Genomic DNA, 22,408 nt, shown 5'->3' on the forward strand with positions numbered 1-22,408 from the left:
AGAAGTCTTCCTCAAACCCTTAGTCAGAATTTCCCCCCCTTCCTATAGCATTCTTTTTTATCTGTTAATAGCTCTTAGCACCTACTTCGTGTTATTGTATATCTGCTGTACTTGAAAGCAGGAACCTCCTTTTTAAGACTTGTTCATCTTTGTATTCCTTAAAATATCTTGGTCAACATGACAAATGAACACCTGTTGTATCTACAGGGAGCACTTTATACATATTTGTTGAATAGATTTTTATAGGTCAACTGAATTTTAAATCTGGTTTTCTTTTTTATCTTGTCAAAAAATGTTAAAACTCTCTGATTTAGGTATGTTTGATTACTTAATTTCTTTTTTTTTTTCTTTTTTTTTTTAAATGGTGTGTTAGTTTCTGCTTTATAACAAAGTGAATCAGTTATACATATACATATGTTCCCATATCTCTTCCCTCTTGCATCTCCCTCCCTCCCACCCTCCCTATCCCACCCCTCTAGGTGATCACAAAGCACCGAGCTGATCTCCTTGTGCTATGCGGCTGCTTCCCAGTAGCTATCTATTTTACGTTTGGACCTGCAATTTTAGAACATGTTCGTTTCTTCCTCTAGTTGTCAAAGACTTAAATCTTGGGACCCTATGCATGTGTTTTGTACCAAAGGAAAATTTCCAACTTGTCTGATAGGAAAGTGAACTGGGCTTGGCATGTGTTTACCCAGATTGCAGAGTAGGAACTTCTTGGAAAGAGAATTAGTGTAACAGGTTTAAAGGAGGAGCCATTTCTTCATAAGACAAAAGCTTCAGCTTGAACAGTCAACTTCCTTCTTTAATTTGGTAACTTTATTTTTTCCCCATTAAGTTGACTGTTAAAAAAACCCCAAAAAACAAAGGCTTAGAATGTGTTGTGACTTGAAATGTGTCAGGCACTGCATTGAGGACTTTTCCAGCGTTATCTCATTTAATCCTCATAATAAATATGATGTAGGTAGTATTATTAAGCTCCTTTACCCAGATGATTAGACCGTGCTGAAGAGTGTGCCCAAGGTTACAGAGGAACGTGGAACTGGGATTCAAGTCCAGGTCTGTCACAGTCAGAAGACTATCCTCCTAACACCTCCTGCCTTAGGCTCCCGAGCTAAACCTGAGTACAGTCAAACCTCGGTATCTAGGAGACTGGTTCCAGGACCCCCCTGGATACTAAAATCCTAGGATGCTCATGTCCCTTATATAATAAAATGGTGCATTATTTGCATAAAACCTATGCACATCCTTCCATATACTTCAAATCATCTCTAGATTATTTAAACCTAACACAATGTAAATACTATGTAAGTAGTTGTAAATACAACGTAGATGCCATGTAAATAGTTGCTAGGCACAGGGCAAATTCAAGTTTGGCTTTTTGGAACTTTCTGGAATTTTTTAAAAAATATTTTTGATCTGCGGCTGGTCGAATCTACAGAAACGGAACCGTGGATATGGAGGGCTGACTGCACTGTGAAGGGAAGATGGGAGGCTGGGGAAGGCCATTTACCAGTTCTGATCATGGTCACAGATGAATCTTCACCAAGAAAAACGTACTTAGACACAGGTTTCACAATATGTAAAAAATTGTTGCCTTTGAAAAAGTACTGCTGGTTTGGATCATCTTGTGACTCAGATTAAGCAGGGCCTGGGCAGGGCTTAGGTGTAGTCACCATGGCTAATGGTTGCGTAACCATTTTGTTCCAATAGCCAGCATCTATGAAGAATGACTTGAATTGTAGCTCCGTGCTTATTTTGGCAGGAAACATTGCCTTGACCCCGGTTGTCTCATCATACTTAGAGATCTCAAGGTTAAGGGATAGATTTCCGCTTTCTTTCTTTCATTTATGTATCCAGCACATAAGTATTAGGCACCCATTAAGGGCCAGGAACTAATGAACAGTAAATTTGGTAAAACTAATTTGGCTCATAGCTCAAATGAGGCCCCTCTTATAATAAATGTAACCGTGATTCTTTTGTGTTCCCCGCCCCCACTAAGTTGGTTAGTTTTCTTGCCCATCACATTACAGACATGGCAAGAACATGTTCTCATCAGAGAGCTGCCACACTCTCTTGTCCTCTTGTCTCATAAGCGTAAATGTTCAGAGCCTTCAGTTTTGAGTTCCTTGAGGGGCAGAATGGTGTCTTTTTTTCCCCTCTCCAAAGCCTAATACAGCATCTGGCGTCTGGTCGGTGCTCATTACATGAATAGACATCAGCAGAGAGAGGCCTCCAGGGCTTGATGTGTTGACTACAACTCTTGGACTGAAAGACTAGAAAGGGAGAACTTGCGGGGTCTTGGAAAAAGTTGAATTTGGCAACTATAGCTATGTTAGATGTATGAATATGCTATTTAATATAATTTCCTTTTTTAGGAAAAATATAATGCCATTTGCTGTGTTTACTTCTGTGGCTTGTTGGAAGATGCCATTATGCCTTCTGTGGTCAAGTTTGCAATGTAACATGTTTGTAGCTAGTATTTTTATTTTAGGTCCTGCAAATTTACATAGTGTTTTAGAGACAGAGTTTATATTCCTGAAGAATATCTTACTTATCACACAGTAAAGTTGAGTATGGCACGAGTAGGCTAATGGGGAAACCACGTGGGGAGGGAAGTGAATGCATGTTTATGATGGGATGGCTGAGTTAGTCATAGGGTGAGTGAGGCAAGCGTGAAAGACAGTTACTTAGTAAGGACTGCATTTTGTCTTCGTCTCTCCACTACTCCCCTTCTGCTGAGACAGAAGGCATGTGTTGTTTCAGAAAGTCCTTTTGAAACAATTTTTATAGAAGTAATTTTCTTTGTTTCTTCAGCTTTTTAACTGTCCCCCTCCTCCAAATCTGCAATTGACCATGATTTAAGCACAATGGTAAATATAGAGCTAATGACTTCTAATTCTAATTCTCCTCTTATAATAGAAGTAGTAATAGTAGCAGTAGTAGTAATAATAATAATAATAAGTAGCAGTAGTAGTAGTAGCAGCAGTAGTGGTAACATCTTTTGGGTTTATGCTATGCGCCTGCACTGTGATGAATTCCTTTCCTATGTGAAGTTGTTTCTTCAGTTTTTAATTGCCCTCCCCCACCAAAAACAAAATCTGGAACTGAGACAGGATTTGGGCTTAGAGATGAATACAGAACTGGTGATTTTTTAAAAAAATTTATTTATTTTATTTATTTTATTTTTGGCTCTGTTGGGTCATCATTGCTGCGCGGGCTTTCTCTAGTTGCGGCGAGCAGGGGCTACTCTTCGTTGCGGTGCATGGGCTTCTCATTGCGGTGCCTTCTCTTGTTGGGAGCACCGGCTCTAGGTGTGCGGGCTTCAGTAATTGTGGCACGCGGCCTGAGTAGTTGTGGCTCGTGGGCTCTAGAGCGCAGGCTCAGTAGTTGTGGCGCACTGGCTTAGTTGCTCCATGGCATGTGGGATCTTCCCGGACCAGGGCTCAAACCCGTGTCTCCTGCATTGGCAGGCGGATTCTTAACCACTGCACCACCAGGGAAGTCCCCATTTCCCATTTTATTTAGTAATTTTTTCTAATAAGTACCTGATAGACCACAGTTTTTTAGATACTCAACAAATATTTATTGATTATCAAACCCTATGCCAGGCACTATTCTAGGCCCTAGAGATGCTTCAGCAAATAAAATGGGACAATTGGAATGGACATCCTAGAGACCTACCCAATGCTAAGTTGTAAATTACTGGGCTATTACATGGGCGTCAGCCAAGTGCCTTTTATTTATGATGTATCAAGTTAACCTTTGCCCTGCAAGATATTTTATCTCCTCAAAGGACTTGAGGATTTGCCTTCTTGCTTTCATTATGTTTATTACTTCCTCCCCCAAAAATGATGTGTGTGGTGGGGAGGGAGGGGAGCAGCAACCCCACCCACTGTGTGTTTTCCCTTATTACTTTCTTTGTTAGTCTGCATTCAGCAAGTAATTTTCTCCCACAGGAAACCTAGGCCTGGAAACACTTTCTTAATTGAATGTGACTTTACTGCTGCAATTATAGTGATTTTGGAAGTTAGTTTTAATTAAAATATGAATCCTTACTCTGAAAGACTAAGTAATTTGATACTTAAATATAGGTACACCCAGGTGAGAAATAAATATATCTGAAAAAAAGGTTGCTAAGTTTTTAAGAAGTGTTGTTTTAGTGGTTTTAAATTTGTGGAGGCTTGTACTGCACTTCTTCTTTGGTAGCTTTCATTCATTGGTTTTAATGTTTTATCATCAAGGGTCAGCAATTCATGACAAGCATGTCACAGAGAGCACTCAGCTTGATGCCACGGTACTCTTCTCCCCCTGCTGATATGGCTCTACTTACCTCTCCTAAGAGCTAGACGCATTGTTACACTTCCCTTCAAAGGAATTTACACAGTATACTTTCCTGCCTGGGCATCTATGACTCCTGTCTCCACATCCAAGGTGGATGCAGAATGGAACCTTATACTATCACTATCAGCATTTGGCCAGCTCTCTTTTATTTTTGGTTTTCCTATTCTCTAAAAGAAATCCATACTATTAATTGGTTGATGTATTAAATTTCCTACACCTGGAACCATTTGTTTTAAAGAATGAGGAATTGCCTCTTTAGCTTTATCTTTAATAGATTTTCATTTATCTAAAGAGAAGTTATTATTTCTGAAGCTACATCATAACTTACATGATTCTATCTGAAGAGAAAGTAGAACATCTTGTAAGGCATTTCATCTGAAATGATTTTTCTATCAGTGAATAAGAACTTCAGTTGCTGAATAACTTTTAAACATCTCTGCTCTCTACCTGCATTTTTACCCTAATATTGCAATATATTTTTCAGGTTTTCAATTCAAAAACAGCCGAACTACTTAGTCATCATCAAGTGGAAATAAAACAAGAGTTTCCAAGAGAAGGGTATGTTTCCCAATTTCATATGTAAAGGTACATCATGTTTATTAGTCCATCTCACCCCGCCTGCCCTGTGCTTTTGTAAAGTAAACTTAACCAAACACCCTCCTGAGAAGACGTGAGGGATAGGTATTAGTCAAAAAAAGAAGCAGTAACTTGGTAGCTCAGCAAAAACATGTGGATGATTGATGGCTTAGGAATTCAGTGACAAAAGGAAGCGATAATGAAGTAATAAAGCAAAGGAGTATTAGATATCAGAAATTCCACGTTGACTTTGAAATCATTTAGTTCTGTGTCTCCATCATTGCCAAACTGCTGCTTTGCTGATTTGCATGTAAGGGTTTTTTCCTTAAATAAAGATATGTTTTTAAAAAAACATTCATATATCTTATCTAATACTAAAATCATCCTTTTGGGGAATAATGTTCATATATAGTAATTGTGATATTACTACTTATATATATGTATTATATAGTACATATACATATATTATACAGTATTTTATTTAAAATTTGATATTTATAATACAACCACTTTGAAAAACTGTGTGGCAGTTTCTTATAAAATTAGTCATACATCTGCAACATTCCACTCTTAGGAATTTATCCAAGAGAAATGAAAGCATATGCCTATAGAAAGACTTATCTACATGAATGTTTATAGTAGCTTTGTTCATACTAGCCCAAACTGGAAACCCCTCAAATGTCTGCCATCAGTAGAACGATAGCAATGAAATACTGTTTGACAGTTTTTCAAAAGTGACCTGATACATGCAATGACATGGTTGAATCTCTTTGATATCCTGGAGAGTGAAAAAAGCTGGCCACAAAAGAATACATCCTGCGTGGCTCTATCTGAAATTCAAGAAGAGGCTAAACTAATTAGGATGATGGAAATCCGGAAAGTGGTTGCCTGTGGAGTGTGGGATTGACTTGAAAGAGGCATGAAAGAACTTTTCTGGAGCAATGGAAATATTCTATATCTTGACTGGGGTGTTAGTTAGATTGGTATATACATTTGTTAAAACTCAACAAATTGTGTGCTTTCAATCTGTTCATTTCATCGTAAAATTTACTTCAATTTAAGAAAGAGAGGGAAAACAGTGTCTTACCAAATTTTCCATTAAAAATTTTCTCCTAGGTTTTAGAGAATTCCTTTGTTTAGTAATAAAAGCTATTGATATGTTAGCAGCATTAGAATGACCGTCCACAGGCCTGATCCCAGTGCAATTTAGAGAGAGAACAGCTAGACTTGGAGGGACAAAAATTAGAAATATGTGGAAGGAGATTGGGTTTTGGAAAAAGAGAATTTAGAGACAGAACTCAAAGCTCAGGAAAGCCAGGCAGGCCTGAGGAAGGCAGAGAAGAAAGGCATTTGGAATTCCCTTGCTACTTCCAGATTCTAGCATAGGATTCTTTTAACTTGTGTCATTTCTACTTTTGCGTAGAAAAAGTATGCCATTTGTTTCTCCCAGGTATTCTTCCTTTTCATTTATTATGAGCCATTCATCCTTCTGAGATCCTTGTACCTTAACCACAATTGCACTGGGATTGGGTCTGAAAACTGGGACCAATCACTTGTCTACATGAAATAGTTATTGGAAGGAATGTAAATTTTTTCCCTAAATTCTAACAAAACATTTTAGGAAATAAAATGACAAAAGAGATTAGTATACTTATTTGACTTTTTAGAATTTGTTTTACTTCATAAATAAATAAATACACAAATATATAAGTAAGTAAATGAAATCAATGTATCAAAAGAATAATATCTATATCTAGTCTGTTTAAAAATGACTAATGACTAGTGAAACATAAAGATAGTACATCAGAATTCATCACACCCACAGAATATAAAGAATTGGGGAACCAGTTGCTTATTGGATTTGAAAAATAATTTAAAAATACGTAGAATATTTGCTATTTGTGGCCTGGTATTACTTACCTCCTTTCAAATGATTAATTACTGTATGAAGAATAATAAAAAATGTAAAGTAAATAGGCTCTTCTTTAAATCATTTCTTTAGAATATTGGGTATGCTTTGCTTATCTGATTTTCTTCAATTTATGCAGCCACTCCCTCATAAGTGAACATCTCTAGAGAAATAAATTATATCTGTCTTGCTCTCTTGTGGACTAACGAAATACATTCTTTTGTTTGAAGATGGGTGGAGCAGGACCCTAAGGAAATTCTGCATTCTGTCTATGAGTGTATAGAGAAAACGTGTGAGAAACTTGGCCAGCTCAATATTGATATTTCCAACATAAAAGGTATTTTTACTATTTTACTCTATATATGATTATCTCAATTAAATTCATTCATTCAGCACATACTTGAGTGCCCATGCAGTGGCAAGCATTTCTTTGAGAACTGAGGATACAACAATAAACAGGAAGATTAGGTCCCTGTTCTCATGAAGCTTTTATTTTGGTGGGGGTGAGACCAACAATAAGAGCAGATAAGTACCAGCTAATTTCAGATGCAGATAAAGTTCCATACAGAAAGTAAAACCCAGTGATATGCTACAGTGTGCATAGAGAGGCTTCCTTTAGATTGGAAGGCCAGAGAAGTCCTCTCTGAGGAGGTGACACTTTTGCTGCAGTGTCAAAGGCCAAAAGGGGCCAGCCATGCAAATATCTGGGGGGAAAATGTTTCAGGAAAAGAAAGCAGCACATGCAAAGGGCCTGAGGTGGGAATAATTTTGGCCCATTCCTGGATCAGAAAGAAGGCCAGCATGTCAAAAATACAGTGGAAGAAGGGTGACAGGTGAGGGTGGGTGGGTAAGGGGTTTCAGAAGGAACTGAAATCTGAGAAGTGGATGGGGCCTTGTCGGCCACAGTTAGGAGTTTGGATGTTATTCTTAGTATCACAGGGAACCATGAGAAGACTTTAAGCAAGGCCATAGGGGGTGACAGGATCTGACTTGCAGTTTAAAAACAACTTCCTGCCTGCTGTGTGGAACAGTGTGGAGAGTGAACAGTAAAGGCATAAGTATGGACACAAGGAGACCAGTGTGGAGGCCGCCGTGGAAGTCCTGAGAGAGAGGACGATGACTTGATTGACAGTGGTAGCAGTGGAGGTGGGGAGAAAGGGCCAGAACTTGCTGATGGATTGGATGTCAGGGTAGCAGAGAGAGTAGTAGGGTGGGGGAAGGGATGGGTCACAGATGAGGCTTGGGGTTTTTGCTGGAGCTCCTGGATGGACAGGGATGCCCTTTACTGGGGAGAGAAAGACTAGAATAAGGAACAGCTTGGGGAGGCGGGAGGTTGTTAGAAATCAGAGCACTTCACTTTTGAAATCTCCCTTAAATAATTGTCTGAGAGTGTTAGGTTATTACAAGTATCTCCCTTTAATTCCTAGTAGTTTAAATAGAATATCTACCTGAATTTGGCTTTGCATCATTCATAAGGGAGAAAAAAATAACCCAGTCATCTAAAATTGATATGCTACTAGTGTAAAGGGTGGAAGCATAATGTGGTAATTGCCATCTCCTTAGAGTTTAAATTTTTCAAGTTCATCATTCAAGGGCTACTTTTTTTTTCTTTCTTAGGTAATTTGACTATAGATAGGGGGAACCATCAGTTGGTGGTGGTGGTGGTTCCTTAACTCACGTCATCTTGGCTCTGAAATTTACCAGCACTCCTGTGTTGAAACATTGATTTTTTTTCAGTCTTTCCCTTATTTGTATAAATAAGACTCACTTAAAAAAAGGCTAAGTATAATCAAAACCAGTCATTCAGCAAACTCAGAGTGCCTACGATGTGCTAGGTGTGCTAGGGGAAGAGTGGAGCACAAACAGGGTCGTGCCAGTGTCCAATGGGGGAAACATGTTAATCCAATCACAGATTAATGGAAAATTGTAACAGTGATATTTCTGTTACTGCAGATTTTTAAAAGAAATACCCATGTACGATTTGATATTTTGTTAACAATTTTCTAATATCCTACCTTCATTTTATCCCTACATCTAAGTGAAGTACCTCAAACTTCTTTTAGAGTTGCATTCACCAAGGTTTAGATGAGTCCTGTGTCAAAGTGATTGTTGGTCAATTTCCTTGAACTGTCCTCACAGCTTTCATGGTCTAAACAGTGTAAACATGTAAGAGGCATTCAGTAGCATACTCTGTTGTCGAAATATCCATTACCAGTGATGTAAATAATCTAGGTGGCGGAATGCCATGTTCAGGATGTAGATTCCAGAGCCACTGGCCATGATTTTGACTTCATTCTACCTCCCTTTCAGGTAAGATAGGCTGCGGCATGTTGGCCCTCTGGACCCACTCAGGTGGCATTCTTTTTTCTCTTGTTTTTGTGGTGTTCGTGAAGATGACACATAACTCCAGTCCAGGTCACTTGTCTTCCACTTGCACTGTCTGTAAGAATACTGAGCACACAGCTCTCTGCTCTACGCTCCTCTGTGTCTGGCCAGTGTGAAACCCATACCTGAACCAAAGTGACCCAGCACTTCCTTCTCAACAACTACCAGCCTATGGCCAAGGAAGAGAACGTTCCACAAGCCCCTCCATACCAGGCCAGTTGTGTTAAAAATTTTTTTTCCCAGATAATTTATTGAATTGGCACTGTCAAGGGCCAAGCTTTTGCTTGCCTATATAGAGCTCTAGGTCACAGAACCCTAATGCTGTAAAGGATCTTCCATCACTTAGACCTAGCTGCAAATGAGAGAACAGGGACCCTTTGCAGGTCATGTAGCTATTTAGTGGTGGTATAACATGAAAGCACAACTGCCCTGTCTCCTGGTCCAGTGCTCTCTTTCCTGAGCCACACTGATAATAACCTCAAAAACCACTTGAGTTTTTGGTTCCAAAGTGGCAAAGAAATGAGTTTTTTCCAGCTAAAGAGTGATTCATTTATCATCTTACCTGGTAATCATTGAGTTCATCATAGCTGGTTGTATTTCTTTGGCAAACTCCTGTTTCATTGGTTTTAGTTGTCCTCATCTGCCAAAATTTGTCGATTTCAGGTCCCTATGAACAGTGTCTCCAAAATTAAAGTTCACTTTCCAGTTTAACAGCTCACGTGAGCCCAAGACAAGTAAATAGGCTGCTTCTTTCCATCTTGGCTTAGAGAGCTGGGCCGCTCTGTTTGCCTGTCACTGGACTGAAGGAAATACAAACTCTAAAGAGTTACAGTACCAGATAGTCTCATTCATCCTGCCTCATGAGATACAAGCAAAATACAACATACACTGTTACAAAGTTGAGGGCATCAAGTCCTCAGCGATTAGGTTAGACAGTAGTTCTCACACCCTTAGAGGACAGCGAAGCCCACACACCCACTGCCTCGCCCTAGCCAACACATCCACCCACCGTTCCTTCGCCTCTGAGACTCGGCCTCTCAGAAAGGCACTCTTTGTCCTAAAGGGCCTCCCAGCAATGGCCACATCTCCCTTGCAAGTGGTATAACTTGCCACAAGCACACGTCTGCCAGACATGGAAGCTTTCCACCTCTTCCCAGTGGCGCCTTTAGTAGTCCCAGAGCCTTCCTCTGGGGCTCATATTGTTTTGCTATGTGCGTTTATTGGGTTGTTGTTGTTGTTTTCTCCAGAAATGTGTTCCAATTAGAAATTATAATTTCATTTTTAAATAAGGGTGCATGTCATCTATAATTCTACCAAGACAACAATGATAACATTCTGGAGTATTTCCAAAGGCTTTTTTCTAAGTATATTTTCTTAACTGTGATTATAACTTTTCACAGGCAATATTAAGGAAAATTTAACCAGATTTTGAATATAGCATTTAACTAGTTAATTGTACTAGTGACACTCAGTTTTGAGGAAAAAAATCCCCTGAAAACGAATATATGGATGAAGAATGGACCTACTAGATACGAGAGTAACGTGTTGGGTTTTATATTGTCCAGTGATTTTAGTATCTGTAGCTAAAAGACTTGCATGTCACATTCATTTGCTCTTGTGGTAGGTGAACTAGGGTGGAGGATTATAAAGCCTAAACATGTTATTCTGAAAAAGAAGGAATTAAAATTAGGAACTATTAAGAGAAGCACATGTGCTGGGATTAGCAGTCAGGAAAGTTTTCTTTAAGAAACATAGAAAAACATAGAGGATTTTAGGGTAAAAATGACAAGAAATTAGCACAATTAGAAGTTCAGAAGTTCAGAGGCAATGCATAAGGCCTGTGTCGGGAGAAACCGGTACTAGACTTGTTTGTGGCTGGAAGAGAATCCTGAGAAGCTGGTTCACTGGACTTTGATTGTCTGCAAGAAAAGCAATTTTGCTTGGCACGAAGGAACCAAATTAAGATAGAGGGGAAAGAAGAAGTGGTTAGAGTGAAACCTGTGACTAATGAATCAGATCGAAATAGCTCTAGATAATGTTCTGGATACCAGTTAGAATGAGCCAATAAAGAAAGGTAGCGTGAAGGACATAGAATAGAAACTCCAGGATTGGGACTTCCCTGGTGGCGCAGTGGTTAAGAATCCGCCTGCCAATGCAGGGGACACGGGTTCGAGCCCTGGTCCGGGAAGATCCCACATGCCGCGGAGCAACTAAGCCCGTGCGCCTACAGCTACTGAGCCTGCGCTCTAGAGCCCACGAGCCACAACTACTGAGCTCACGTGCCACAACTACTGAAGCCCACGCGCCTAGAGCCCATGCTCCACAACAAGAGAAGCCACTGCAATGAGAAGTCCATGCACCGCCATGAAGAGTAGCCCCCGCTCGCCGCAACTAGAGAAAGCCCGCGGGCAGCAGCGAAGACCCAACGCAGCGAAAAATAAATAAATAAAATAAATAAATTTATAAAAAAAAAAAAAAGAAACTCCAGGATTGCAACTAAGGAAGCAGCCAGCTAGTTAATGGGAAATTAATGCAGTGGGGAAGAATAGGAGAGTTTAGTAGACCATGAATTCATTGTGAGCCCTCATTGTAAAGTTGTCACATATCACGTTCACAATACTCCACCTTAACAGCCATTGCCAAGGTCCTGCCGAGGTCTCTGGCCTCTGCTGTGCCCACAGTGCTGCTGGGGAATTCCTTTATGTGTCCCACTTAGCTCAGTCCCATTCTTTGCAACTGGTACTCCAGTCTCTGTGTAACAATGATGACAATGAATGGCAGCAATAAGTGACATTTATGGAGTGGGTACTATGTCCCAGGCACTGTTTTAATATGCATTAACTTAGGTTTTCCTTTTTGTAACCCTGTAAGATGGGAACTTTTATCATCTCCATTTTACAGAAGATAAAACTGAGACCCAGGATCATGCTGCTAGGAAGCAGAGGAGTTGGAATTTGAACCCCAGCAGTCTGGCTTCAGAGCCTGAGCTCTACTGAATAGCGCCCAAGCTTCACAGTCCCTGTTTTAACAGATAACCTTGCGCCCTACTTCACAGAGAAAGTTGAGGCTCTGGGGTCTAAATTCCTCAACTTCCTGTCCCAGTACTTAATGTCTGGCTCTCTTGCCCCCTTCCCTCCATCACAAGGGAAGCAGTAGCCTTCCGCCCTACTGAGGCTCCTCCCTCCACCTGTGTATTAATCCCATCCCCTCCTGTCACTACAAGAATCAGGACCGTGTCCCATTCATTTCCAGACCCCTTTCCCCCCACATTCTCCTTTCTCTTCCTTTATTCCTACAGACCTTTTGGCCTTCTATTTTTTAAAAAACACCCCCAAATCTCTTCCTTTTACCCTATGCCTCTAGGTTTCCTGGTAGTAGAATCTCATTCATCTTTATACCTCTAGAAAAGGTGTTAAATAAAGTAAGTATATTTGCGTTGGATAAAGATTATTTAGAACAAGGGAGCTGCTGGTCCCCTTCAGCTCTCTGTTGGTCAGAACATTCCTAGTATGTCTTATTCTGGGTGTACAGCTTGAGTAATTTGGACAGATAGTTGCATGTTCCTAGGAGAGGTGGTGAAGGGACTTTAAACCATGCCCTATGGAGGTGGGGCAGTGGAAGGAAATTGAGCTGTTTAGTCTAGACAGGGGAAGAGAAGCCTGGAGGGACAGAATAGCTGCTTCAAGTGTGAAAGACTGACATGTGGAAGAAGGATTCACCTTATTCTTTGTATCTCCAAAGAATGTAGCAAAGATCTATAGGTGGAAGCAATGAGGAAACGAATTCTTTTTAAATAGCAAAGCTGTAAAGTAGAGATTTGTTTGCCTGGAGAGAGGTAGTGAGTATCTTGCACTAGAAGTGCTGTCTGAATGGTCACGTAACAGGCAATTCCAGAGATTTGAGCATAAGATGGGTTGATTATGTAGCCTTTAAGGTCTGTCCTAATCTTAAATTGTGGAAAAGCTCCATCCTTTAGCCCAGTTGTGCAACTCTGCACAGTAGAATCACCTGGGGAGTATTAAGAAAAAATAGCAATGCTCAGATGCTACCCCAGGTTAGTTAAATCAGAAGATTTGGGTCAGGGCCTGGGCACCAGTATTTTTTAAAAGCTCTGCAGTTGATTCTAATGTACAACCAAGTCTGAGAACCTCCAATTTAGCCAAATCAAGCCGAATTGAATAAGATGGTATGGAATGGTATTTTACTTATAGTAACTTACTGTAACTATAGCCCTTGAGTTGTATATAGGTTAGTATAATGTAATTGCCATCACATACTGTACTTATGCCTGATTCAAACTCTTTGTCTTTTGTTTGTTTGTTTGTTTTTTTGGTTGCACTGGGTCTTAGTTGCGGCTCACAGGCTCCTTAGTTGTGGCTCGCCAGCTCCTTAGTTGTGGCACATGGGCTCCTTAGTTGTGGCATGCGAACTCTTAGTTGCGGCATGCATGTGGGATCTAGTTCCCTGACCAGGGATCGAACCCAGATCCCCAGCATTGGGAGAGTGGAGTCTTAGCCACTCTGCCACCAGGGGAGTCCCTCAAACTCTATGTCTTGTAACATATTATTAAAATACATGTAGAAAACTGAATTTCTAACTAAGCATAATATGAGTTTGCCCAGCATGAAGGATTTTATCTGTGACTATTTTCTTAAAATACAGGCATGTGTGCACACACACACATGGAGGGAAATTTCTTGTGGCAGTTAGTAAATAAATGAATGAGGTTATTGTTGGTCTCCTCAGCATGATAAATTGGGTATCGTAAATTTGGGAAGTTACTGCATTCCCTGTTTATAAGGCAACCTGCGAGTCTTTCATTTGGCTATTGATCTGGGTCCATGTCATGGTGTGCTGGTAGTGAAGCAGGAAGAAGTCTGTAGAAAGAAAAAGAAGTAGTTGACATTGGTGGTTCGCTTTTCCTGGGCCAGTCAAAGAAAATCAACTCAATACCACTACAGACGTTCCAAATGTTTTTTTTCAAATTTTTATGTTTAGTTGTGCCTGTAAAAAAAAAAAAAAAGTGAGAACTATCCTCAGATTTCTGCTTGTTTTTTTAATCCTTTCTGTTTAACTTTCTCTTTAAAGCTATTGGTGTCAGTAACCAGAGGGAAACCACTGTAGTCTGGGACAAGTTAACTGGAGAGCCTCTCTACAATGCTGTGGGTAAGCTGTTGTGCATGGATGTCAAACTCAAGGCCTTTCTCCACTTGCAGGTGTTGCCATACTAAAACATCTGGCTAACAAAGCATGTAGTCATGTTCCCTATAATCTCATGGGTTGGGCTGAAGAGTCCTCTAAGAAATGAGTTGTTATATATTTACCATTTTCAGATAGTTATTCCCAATTTGAATTAACTCTTTCCTATGCTTGCCCCTTCCTGATAATTTGTATTATACAAATGAGTCAGTGTTGCCAGAACTTTTTATAATCCCTGCTGTTTCTGACACCTGAAAGAGATCTCACCTCCTCCTCCCCTCAAAAATCAAGATTACAGATGTCCCCAGTCCCTTCTCTACCTTTACATAAAGTACTTGTATACTTGTTCTTCCCATCTAGAAATTTGAATCGACTCTGCTGAGCTTATGAAAATGAAATGTCAAAAGTTGAGCTCCTTCTGCTACAAACTTGGCTATTTCAGCAGGGATTCAAAAGCTCAATCTCAAATATACCACCAATAGATATCACATCTTATTAAATGTAAATAACCATGGGTATATTTTAGCCTCACTCTTAGTAGCACATGACAGTTGAGCACTGAATGACACTGTCATTTGCTAAAAGGAAAGTTTTGTTCTAAATATACAATCGCTAAAAGGCATTATTCTGTCACAAATAGCAAAGCACAATTTTTTTGTCAATAAAGTAACAGGTTGTGGGTTGGACAGTGGAGGCAGAAGTTGTTAGAGATGGGATGATTTATAGAGTGAGCTCTTTTTACTTTACAGTTACTTTAGTAATATATTTAGTTACTTTAGTATTGATTGGAAAAAAGTGATATTCAAGCAGAAAATATACGAACAAGGTGCCTTGTAAGAGTAGTGTGAATTCCTTTGGAAATAATCTTTATAAAAAATGAAGGTCTTTAATGTTGTTGTGTTATAAGAAAGCATTTAGTATGTCTTCTGTATCTGTGATAAAAAATTCAAGATGCAAAAAAGGTCAAAGAATTGCAACCAAAGGTTCTCTTACACAGAAGTACCTCTTTTAAAGCTTTATTTTGTTCTCATTCTCATGAGCAGCCCATTTTGAATATAAGCAGGATATTACAATTTTAATGACTAGTATCTAGGAGAGTATTCTTTCACAGACCAATGTTAGCCAACTTCTTATACTAGTTAAGGTTTTACTTTTTGTTTTCCCCCTCGTGAAAGGAAGGGCCTACTCACAGGAACCAGAAAGTTCCTGTTAAACTCTAAACTTTGAATTGTAAAAATGCAGCTTTGGACTTTGAGTTGTCATTTTAAAATAATGCAACTAGGTTAGTTGAAGTTATGCATAAGTGAAGGATTTCAGTAAATATTTTACCAGAAAAACTTTTTGAGATGTGCTTATTTACTCATTCCTTTTTCTTCTACAATTTTTAGTTTTCTATTTAAAAAATATCAGGCATTCAAAACAGAATGACTGAAAACCAAAAGAAACAACTGACATTAGAAGCAGACCAATAAGAAATCCTGATATTAGAGTTATCAGACTTTAAAATAACCATCATCTGCATGTTCAAGGAATTCATTGAGATGAGTGATAATCTTAGCAAAGAAATGGAAATTTAAAGATCGAAATTCTAGAACTGTATTAAACTCAGTTGTTGAGTTTTACATCGTATTAGACACAGCTGAGTTAGTGAACTGGAAGGGAGATCAGAAGTAAATATCTAGACTGAAGCACAGAGAGACAAAGGTTTAGAAAATACAGAAAAGAATCTAAGAGGAATATGGGGTAAGGTAAGAAGGTCCAACATATTTGTAATTGGAGACCCAAAAGAAAAGGAAAGAGAGATAGATGATAAAAGTTTTTCAAAACTGTTGAAAGATATCATGCCACAAATTCAAGAAGCACTATGATTCCCCAGGCAAGATAAATACACATAAAGCCATACGCAAACATATGCTGAGACCTGAAGATAAAATGAAGGATTTTAAAGTAGCCAGAGGATATGACCTTCAAGAGACCAACACTAAAACTTTCAGCTGATTTCTCAAAGAAACAGAGTACAATGGAATGAAATCTTTAAAGTGCTAAAAGACAATAACGTGAACCTAGAATTCTATATTTAGTGAAAATATCCTTAAGAAATGAAGGTGAAATATAAAGGCAAAGACAAACAGAGACTTATAGGAATCATTACAAGCAAACCCCTACTAAAAGAAAAACTAAATAATGTTTTTCTGGTAGAAGGAAAAAAATGTTCTCAGGTGGAAATTTGGCAATGCAGGAAGGAATGCAGAGGCCTAGAAAGGGTAAATATGTAGGTCAATCTAAATGAATTTTGACTGTATAAAGAAATAATGTATTGTGATATTCAAAATATATTAAAATTTTAAGTACTACATGGCAACAGTAGTACATGAAAGGAATATGGGGTAGATGAGGTTAAAGTGTCTTGTGGTCCCAGTATTGTCAAGGATGCATGTTGTAATCTCTAGGGTAAGCAGTAAAAGAGTGAATAATGTATAAGTCACAAGCTTATAAAGGGGGAAAATGGAATGACTGTAAAAAAGAAGGCAAGAAAGGAAAGAAAAAGGAGTAGAAACAGGAAGGAAGGACAAATAGAAAGCATTTATATCCAGACATGTAAGTAATTATATTAAAAAGGACAAGATTACTTTTTTTCAGTAAAATCTAGCAAAGGACTTAATTGAGACTGCTAATGAGCTAATGGGATTAGAGCGGTAAGAATGGAGAGACAACTTTGCCAGACCTTTCAGAGGAAAGATACAGCTGGTATGTTTGGCAATTGAATAGGGCATAAAGATGAGGCAAAAAGAAAACAGGGCTGCAAGATTTTTAGCCTGAGAGAACAGAAGGAAATTAAGTAATATTTAAAGAGTACCAACGTGGGAGAAAAATGGCTTTCTTTCTTGGACAAGGTTAATATTGGACTTGCAATCAAAGCTTATTTCTGGACAGTTAGAATTTGTAGCTCTGTTGTAAAGAGATTGTTCAAAATGTAGACTTAAAAGTTGCTAACTTAGATAGTCTCAGTTTATTACAGAAGAATTCACCATAGGAATGAAGGTAAAATTAATTGGTTCAACAGAAGTTTAGATACCTTTCTGTAGACAGGTTCTGTGATGACCCCTAGGCATATAGTGACAAACCAGGCAATCACCATGCTTGCCTTTGTGACACAGAGGCTAGGGATAGGAATTTGGAGGATAGACGAGGAAGGGGCATAGAAAAGGAGGACAGAAGAGTAATTAGCTGGGAAGAGAAGCCACTAAGTAATGACAAGGGTAGATTCTACCTCCAGTTTTATTCCATCTAGGAAAACACTAAGGTGTCATATCTCCGTGCAAGTTTTCAGTTGAGAATATCAACACAATCTTAAATCTTTAGCAGCTTTATCTTAAAACAACACAAGGTGGGATTGATGGAAACAGAATCAGATTTTTACATATCTTTGTCTTTGAGCTTCTTTGTTTATATCAGAGCCTGTGGGTTTTCTACTTTTCCCCTCTCTCTCTCTCTCTGTATGTTTTCTTCCTTCCTTGTCCCTCTCTCTTGTAAATCTCTGTCACTGAAGGCCTATCCTGCTCCTCTTCATTCTTCTCTCTCTTTACTTAGTAAATTATATAACTGATGAGCAGTATTTGTTATAGACAAGCAAATGAGAGGGGCAGTCTACATTTTTTTAATTGCCTTTTGTGTCGCCATATTTATGGCTCAGAGTCCTCGATAAGCAATCCACTCACTCACCCCCAGTACAGTAACAGAGAGGAGAATTTCAGGGGCCTATTAGTGGACATGAAATAGGCTAGGTGAAGAAGTTGAAGACTGAGAAAGGCTATTTGTTCTTCCTCGCAATAAAGGTGTATTTGTTTACTGACATCTTTTATAATGGTATGCTTATGAGAGTAGAGGTGGCCTGTTTTAGAAGTTTCATATTGTTTTAGAATTCATGTGTTAGTTCTGTGATAGACGAGGTGAACACTGCAGCCATTTACCATGATGGCCTCACAGGTGGATTGCAGCAGCTTTGTGGCCCTGGATCTGAATGAAGCAGGCCTTTGACTTCTCTCCCCTACCTTTAGTTTTCCTCATCCCTCTGGCACTTTTTTCTCTCCCTCTTAGCATTATCTTCATCACTGTTTTCCAAAGAATTCCCTCCACCCCACTCTCCACCTTTTTCTAAGCCTTTTCCTTCCAAAACCAACTCTTTTTTAGTGGCCTACAGGCCTTGCTGTCTTCTAAGTAGTATTGAAAAGAAGGTTTGGGTTTACAAATGCACCATAGACTAAATTGATAAAGAAGCACAAAACTACACAGGTGGTTCAGATGTTGAGTGGGGGAAGGCTTGAATCAATTGATATTTAGTGTGTTCATATCCACATTTCGCTGATGTTACTGGTGAAACGTTCTGGCCTAACTAGGATGGCCCAGCTCTTTCCCCTCTTCTTGTCCAGGTTTCGTCACTCACTATTGAAGTTGATTGGTGTACACGGCAAGCCTAGTGCAATATGACCCTCATCTCGGTAGCTTTCTGTAGAGCACAATTCATGATTTAATATAAAAATATTATTCGTAGTAGGGACTAATATCCAGGAAGGCAAGAGTCACTAATTTTGAGTGACTATGGTATACTTAGTATACCTTAGTACAGTATACTTTACTATATACTAAAGAGAAGTTTAGTATACTAAAGAAAACCACCAACAAAATCATGTGTCTCTGAGTCATTATTCCTTATTTAGACGGGATTGCAAACATTTTTTTTAAGATACTGGATTTAAAGTTCCCTATGACACATAACTCTTTCTACAGAGCATGGCAGTTTTAAACATTGGTTATCCTCTTTGCCTTTTTTTATTTTTACATGCTAGTTAACCCTGGGCCAATGATTAAACCTGGTTAGTCATCTGTTGAGATCTGAAGGAACATTGAGCTCAATTCTTCTATCTTTTCTGGAACTGGGTTCTGTTTCAGAGTATCAGCATGAAAGAAAACCATAGAAGGCAAACCAGCTAAACCTCCTAAGCATGCTTGGCCTTAAACAACAAAGGTGTGGTTTTGTTTTTTATTGTTTTGCTATGGAAGGGAGCAGATTTTTTACTTTTGTAAAATCTAGAGTATTCAGCCCTATCACGATCCACTTATTTTTCATTTTGTCAAGTCTCTTATTACATGGTTCTTTGAATGCCTTACATCTCCTTCAATCCTGGATGAAGAAATACTGCCGTATTTTGCAGTGACTGAATTCCTCAACTCTGGCCAGTTTAAATAAAAAGAAACTAAATTAGAGTTCAACTGTGAGGTATTTTTTCATGTTCTGTTTAAGACTATGACTTCATCCTGACTGTACCTATATCACAGAGATTTCATTCTGAATTCAGACTCTGCCTTTTCCATTTACTACCATTCTGTGCCTGTTGCCTCAACAGTTAAGCTGGAGAAACTAAAAGTATGGATCTCATAAGCTTGAGGTGAAGATTAATGAGTTAATACATGTAGGACACTTAAAACAGTGCCTAGCAGACTATAAGCCTTCAGTAAGTGTTCAGAACATGGGCACTGTTCTGAATTAGATGATAGCCTTTTCAGTCCAGGAATGCCAGATGAAATGGCTGATTTATATACAACAGGTGTTCTTAGGGAAAATGCAGAGCTTACCTGGGGTCACACACACTCATGTCAGCCATTGGCATTTTGGCATTTATACACCTAAGAGCTGAAATAGGTTTCAGCCCCCAAAGTTTGACATGCATGTTTTAATTCACCCCCCCTCCCCAACTCTCCACGTTTCTTTCGGCCCCACCTGATTTCTGGAAATGTCATCAGGTGAGGGACAGCGTCTTTCCCATTGCAAATGACCTCATAGCAATTAAATCTGGTTTACTAGATGTAATGTCTACTGTGGGCAAAACGACCCGATAACACTTTGTATAACTGTCAGCAGTCCTTGCTTAGGGTGTGTTCCAAAACCTGGAGCCTTACCTTCATCTCCCTTTCTGTCAGGCCAGTAGCGCCTCGTAGCAAACCATCCAGAGGAGATGTATTATTTGCCTTTGCTTCTAGTCAACTGAAAATAATTTAGTTTATCTTTAGTGTGTTTGCTTATTTTTTTTTCCTTAGGTATATTTCCCTTCTATTGTTATGACTAACCAAAACTGATGCAAATTTCTAAATATTCTAAAAATGATTTCTTCCTCTACGCTGTCACTACATCACTAAACTAACCTTGGTCCGTGGGCTTTGAGGCAACTGCATTTTTCTTCACTCTTAAAACTTTGTTTTCAGAACAAACTAAATCCACCAGACATATATTGGATGTGACTTTATTTAATACAAATAAAAATTTCAGATCACCCAAGTTGGGTTTTTTGAACCTATTCACTTGGTGGTCTGAACCATTTAAATCCAATTTATTTGGTCTAAGTAAGGGACATGCGTTGTAGAAACAGGCTGTATGGTATTCTGGACTCTATTTTCCTTTTTCTGATGTTTTTCCGAATCACTTTGGAACTTAGCAATTCCCTGTTCCCTTTAGATATGCTGTTGCTTTTTGTGGAGATGAACTTCATCTCCTGCCACCCTACCAGGGAAGTGCTTTCCTGGAGCCGTGCCCTCCCAAAGCCACCCATTTGTGTCTTTCTGCAGGTGGCCCCAGCAGAGATTGTAGCACTGCTACAATGCTAATGCTCCTTAGCATTCCTTTCAGAAGTCCCTTAGGGATGCACTCTCTCACTGCTTCACATAGCCTTTCAATTCAGTGGTTGGGTGAAAGTCAACTGAGCCACTTTCCTAACTAGGACGCAGATTTGTGACAAGGTAGGGAAGAGTCATCCTGAACAAGAAGCAGTTACTTACCTGGTCTTTGTCCAAACGGAAATGCTGTTGAACCAGAGACCCTGACTGGACTGCCTCTGTTCCCCTTCTACTCCATGTCTCTTCCTTCTCTTTTTCTACGCTCAAATGTGTAGGAAAACGTTCATCCTGATGAACTTGCCCATGTGATCTACCATTTCCTAAGTGGTCAGGAAGAAAACGCAAACCTTGAACCTGGCCATCTCAGCATGAATTGCCATTATCTCTCCTAATGCTCCAGCTGCTCCAGTTTCTCCTGGCCCTTCAGATCCAGCTGCTGTTGTTCCCTCTGGCTCTTCAGTTCCAGCTGCTGGCCCTTCCTCAGGTATTGGTGCTCTGGCCCTTGCTCACTTCCCGGCCTTCCGACTCAGACACATTGGGGGAAATTGACTGCTGCTGCTGGATCTGGATCTGGCACTTCTTTTGATTGTTCTCAGAAATTATCTCCACGAGGGGCTTAGTCCTCCAGCCTGGGGTCTTCTCTTTGGCTTTTGGTCTCTTATTCTGCAAATGTAATTCTGCCATCTTAGCTTCTTTAATGAGTTGTCTAATTTTTTTTGTTCTTAATTCAGTTAGTTTTGAGCATTTGTGAATTGCTTAGTAGTATACCGACCACTGACATTTTTCTCTTTGGCAGTTTTACTAATTCATTCCATGTATTCTAATTACTTTAAACTGTTGGGTTATAAAAACAAAGTAAAAATTATGCCAGCCTTCTGTGATCATGGAATAATGGAAGGAGAGGGACTTTTGAGACCATCTAGTCCAAACTGTCTTATTTTATATTCTGGAAACCCAGGCCACGAAGGGTAACACGACTTGGCTTGGGTCACATAGCTTGTTGGTGGCAAAGCCAGAAGATGTAGATTTCACCTCCAGTGTTTTGACTCTTTTTGGTGAAGGGTTCATTCTTCAAATACCACTGTGGCTACTTGGAAGCTTTCAAGTGAGGAGTGTAGTGCCCAGTTACTTAAGTAGTCCTTGTCAAGGAGCAGTAGAATCACAGAGCCCCTGGGACTCAGAGAGCCACTTGATCATCAGTTTGTCTTTAGTTTTGTTTTTAAATTAATGATTGGAACAAATTCAGTATCCTAAAGAACATGCCCTAAAAAAGAGGTTCTCAAGCTTTAGTATAACACTGAATAACACAGGTAGAAAGACTCAGGC

General features: G+C 39.3%; 1 protein-coding gene across 5 annotated transcripts in view; it reads left to right on the forward strand.

Annotated features, from left to right (window-relative positions):
* The window catches only part of GK (glycerol kinase), a 73,879-nt gene that overhangs the window by 2,907 nt on the left and 48,564 nt on the right, over positions 1 to 22,408 (forward strand). For 3 of the 5 annotated variants that reach the window (XR_014239759.1, XM_082378189.1, XM_082378188.1), the window contains exons 2-5: positions 4,829 to 4,902; positions 7,060 to 7,166; positions 14,303 to 14,380; positions 21,483 to 21,566. Coding sequence is in view for 2 of the 5 variants with exons in the window: in XM_082378189.1 (XP_082234315.1) it covers positions 4,829 to 4,902; positions 7,060 to 7,166; positions 14,303 to 14,380; positions 21,483 to 21,566 (343 nt within the window). In the remaining 3 variants the exon portion in view is untranslated. The remainder of the gene's footprint in view (positions 1 to 4,828; positions 4,903 to 7,059; positions 7,167 to 14,302; positions 14,381 to 21,482; positions 21,567 to 22,408) is intronic. The other 2 variants (XR_014239760.1, XR_014239761.1) reach the window with 1 other exon arrangement.

Source organism: Balaenoptera borealis (assembly GCF_965194805.1).
Source record: "Balaenoptera borealis genome assembly, chromosome: X".
Lineage (NCBI taxonomy): Eukaryota > Metazoa > Chordata > Mammalia > Artiodactyla > Balaenopteridae > Balaenoptera > Balaenoptera borealis.